Genomic DNA, 3467 nt, shown 5'->3' on the forward strand with positions numbered 1-3467 from the left:
CCTAATTTTTTTGTCTTTTTAGTAGAGATGGAATTTCATCTTGTTAGCCAGGATGGTCTAGATCTCCTGACCTTGTGAGCCACCCACCTCAGTCTCTCAAAGTGTTGGGATTACAGGTACGAGCCACCACACCCAGTTGAGAGGGACTTTTTCACAAAGGAAGAAGATGCTGCTATTAGAAGTGGGAAAGGAATGCGGGAAAATAAAAACATACAGCAAACCCAGTCACTTATCCACGTTGTGTGTGTGTGGAATAATAGTGATGACGAAGTTAATTAAGAAGTGCACACACACTAGTACTCTCCTGAGGAGAGGGTAGCGATTGGGAACATGAGTCCAGGCTTCTTGAGGATAGGGAAGGACAAGAAAAAGACTTAGGTATGTGAAGGAAGAAGGAAAGGAACAGGTGAACTACATCGTCAGGAACAGTTTGAGTAACTTGTTAGCAGACACAGAATCTTGGCTGGGAGAAAACTATTTTTTGCTACTGTAACTGCCCAGTGGGTTCATCTTGCCCACTGCCTAGATAAAGCCAATTTGTCAAGACAGGCGAATTGCAATAAAGAATTTAATACGCATAGAACCAGCTAAATGGGAGACAAGTTTTATTACTCAAGTCAGCTTCCCCAGAAATTCAGAGGCTAGGGCTTTGACAGGCAGTTGGGTAGGGAATGGGGAATGCTGACTGGTTGGGGATGCACTCACAGGGCTGTGGAAAATGGCTCTTGTGTGCTGAGTGCGATTTTGGGTGGGAGCCACAGAGGAGTCCCTAGTCTGGGTGGGGCCATCTGGTTGTCAGAAAGCAGAGGCCTGAAAAGACATCTCAAAAGGCCAATCTTGGGTTCTACAATGGTGATGTTATTTAATTGAGGAAGTTGCAAATCTTGTGACCTCTGGATAATCATTTCATTATGCCTACATCTTAGCAGAATTCAGGCCCCTCTCATCCTCCTAACCTGGTGGTCTTTAATTAGTTTCACAAAGGAGTTTAGTTTTGGGAAGGGTTATTATCATTCAAACTATAAACTAAATTTCACCCAAAGCTAGCTTGCCTCATGCCCAGGAATGACCAAGGGCAGTTTGGAGGTTAAAAGCAAGATGGAGTTGGTTAGATCCTATCTCTTTTAGTGTCATAATCTTCTCACTGTTAACAGTTTTTGCAAAGACAGTTTAAATATTTCTAGTGTTTTGGATCATTGGTGTAGATTTGTGGAGGGAGGAAAAGGATAGAAAGTAAATCACAAGAAGCAGAGTGAAGGAATGTGATAGGTTTATATTGTCTTTTTCCATCCTCTTCAGACATCCTTCAAAGTTGAGCCCTTATTTTCAGCTGTGAGTCTCTATGCATGTCTGACACTCTCATGTCTCACGGATTAGAGAAAGACATTCCTTGCAGGAGAACATGGCTTCCCAGTGATGTGGGAAGAGATGGACTCTGATCTCCAGGGTAGAAGTGGCAACCAGAGTAAGCCAGTTCGTTGAAGCAAATGATGGCTGCAGCAAAGAGTCCCGAGGCACACCCATCCTCAAACAAGGATCCCACACAGGGCCAGAAATCAGCCCTCCAGGGTAACAGTCCTGACTCCGAGGCCTCCCGTCAGCGCTTCAGGCAGTTTTGCTACCAGGAAGTAACTGGCCCCCATGAAGCTTTTAGCAAACTCTGGGAACTCTGTTGTCAGTGGCTGAAGCCGAAGACGCACTCGAAAGAGGAAATCCTGGAGCTGCTGGTTTTGGAGCAGTTTCTGACTATCTTGCCAGAGGAGATCCAGACCTGGGTGAGGGAGCAGCATCCAGAAAATGGGGAGGAAGCTGTGGCTCTGGTTGAGGATGTACAGAGAGCTCCTGGACAACAGGTGAGAAAAGGAAGTCGGAACTTTGTGGTTTGGGTTATGAAGAAGTTGGGGAATCCAGTTACTGGAGGGGTGCTTGGTTGAGAAACACACAGTAGCCCTCTGCTGCCCACAGAAGGTCTTGGCTATCTCGGGTTGGTCCTATGCCCTTATAGTACGGGAAGAATTTCTCATCTGTGGATACAGCTGTTAGACATTCATATATTTAGTAATGTTTGAAGTCCTTAATTAAAGTGGTAAAAACACTCAGAAAAATTCTCCAAAACAAGGCCAGGGAAAGGACAACTATCCTTCACTCAGGGGATGGAGGAAAAGTAGAGATGCTGGTGAACGAAAATCTAGTTTCTTGCTAGGAGCTTCTTTGAGGGCAGAGTGCCATGTGTCGTACACTCAACAAAATTAAGTTAGAGCCAAGTCTTGCCCTGGTTCTTGCTGCCGGGATTAAGTGTTCAGTATGGGACACTGATGGATTTATAAAATATCCTCTTACGGTCAGGACTAGGTGTGAGATCTCATCAGTGTAACCAGCTTATATCTTCTGGGAGCAGGGAGGTGGGAAAGGCACAGGAAGAGAAAAGTAACACGCCAGCTTTGGTTGTGGAGGAGTTGGTAGGAGGAAGGCAACTGAAATCGGGAAAGTCTGGGAGAGGCCTAGAGTAATGGAGGGCACAGGTCAGAGGAACGTTGGTCAGCCTGAGTGGGTCTGTGATCAGAGCAGGAAGCAGCTTGCTAGGTGCCAGAGTCTGCATAGCTGGAATGGGAAGGACCTAGGCAGCAGATATGCTTGTGTTTCCCAGTGAGGAGGTAGGGATGTGCACGGCCTGTGGGAAGAGGAATGGGTGAAGGGGGATGTAGATGAAATTTGGTAGGATTGAGGAGTTAGTACTTTTGACTTAATTTAGAGACGGGAAGAGCATCCCTGATGGTGGTGATGCATCAGGGAAAAAGTTGAGGAAATTAGTCTGAAGTCTGTGGGACTGAGACTCTTACTCGTAAGTAAGATTGAATGGAGAGGTGCAGTAGCACTTGTAAGAAGGTAGAGCTTGGAGAACTGAATTATTATAAATAGAGTGGGAATCCCAGCATGCCAATAGTCATCCTAGCCCAGGTCCCCTTTCACCACTCTGTTTGATGCTCTCTCCTCTTCTTATCCTTAACCATCTCGGAATCACACTTAATTTTATTTTATTTTACTTTATTTTATTTTTGATAGGGTCTTGGTCTGTCATTTAGGCTGGAATGCAGTGGCATGAATGTGGCTCACTGCAGCCTCAACCTCCAGGGTTCAAGTGATCCTCTTGCATCAGCCCCCCAAGTAGCTGGGACTACAGGTGCACACCACCATGCCCAACTAATTTTTGTTTTTTATTACAGATGAGGTTTTGCCATGTTGCTCAGGCTGGTCTTGACCTTCTGAGCTCAGGCTCCTAAAGTGTTGGGAATACAGGTGTGAGCCACTGTGCCCAGCCCACACTCTTAATATAAAACAGTGCAGGAGTGTATAGGTGAAACACCTATTTGAAACCTATTGTATTAGTCCATTCTCACACTGCTATAAGGACATACCTGAGACTGGATAATTTATAAAGAGAAGAGGTTTAACTGACTCACAGTTCT

General features: G+C 45.4%; 1 protein-coding gene across 1 annotated transcript in view; it reads left to right on the top strand.

Moving 5' to 3' along the window:
- ZSCAN32 (zinc finger and SCAN domain containing 32) overlaps window positions 1–3467 on the top strand; it is a 21340-nt gene that overhangs the window by 2093 nt on the left and 15780 nt on the right. The window contains exons 2-3 of the mRNA XM_011982646.1: window positions 1300–1853; window positions 1966–2038. Of these exons, the coding sequence (XP_011838036.1) occupies window positions 1488–1853; window positions 1966–2038 (439 nt within the window). The 5' untranslated portion in view covers window positions 1300–1487. The remainder of the gene's footprint in view (window positions 1–1299; window positions 1854–1965; window positions 2039–3467) is intronic.

Source organism: Mandrillus leucophaeus, unplaced genomic scaffold (genome assembly GCF_000951045.1).
Source record: "Mandrillus leucophaeus isolate KB7577 unplaced genomic scaffold, Mleu.le_1.0 Scaffold240, whole genome shotgun sequence".
NCBI lineage: Eukaryota > Metazoa > Chordata > Mammalia > Primates > Cercopithecidae > Mandrillus > Mandrillus leucophaeus.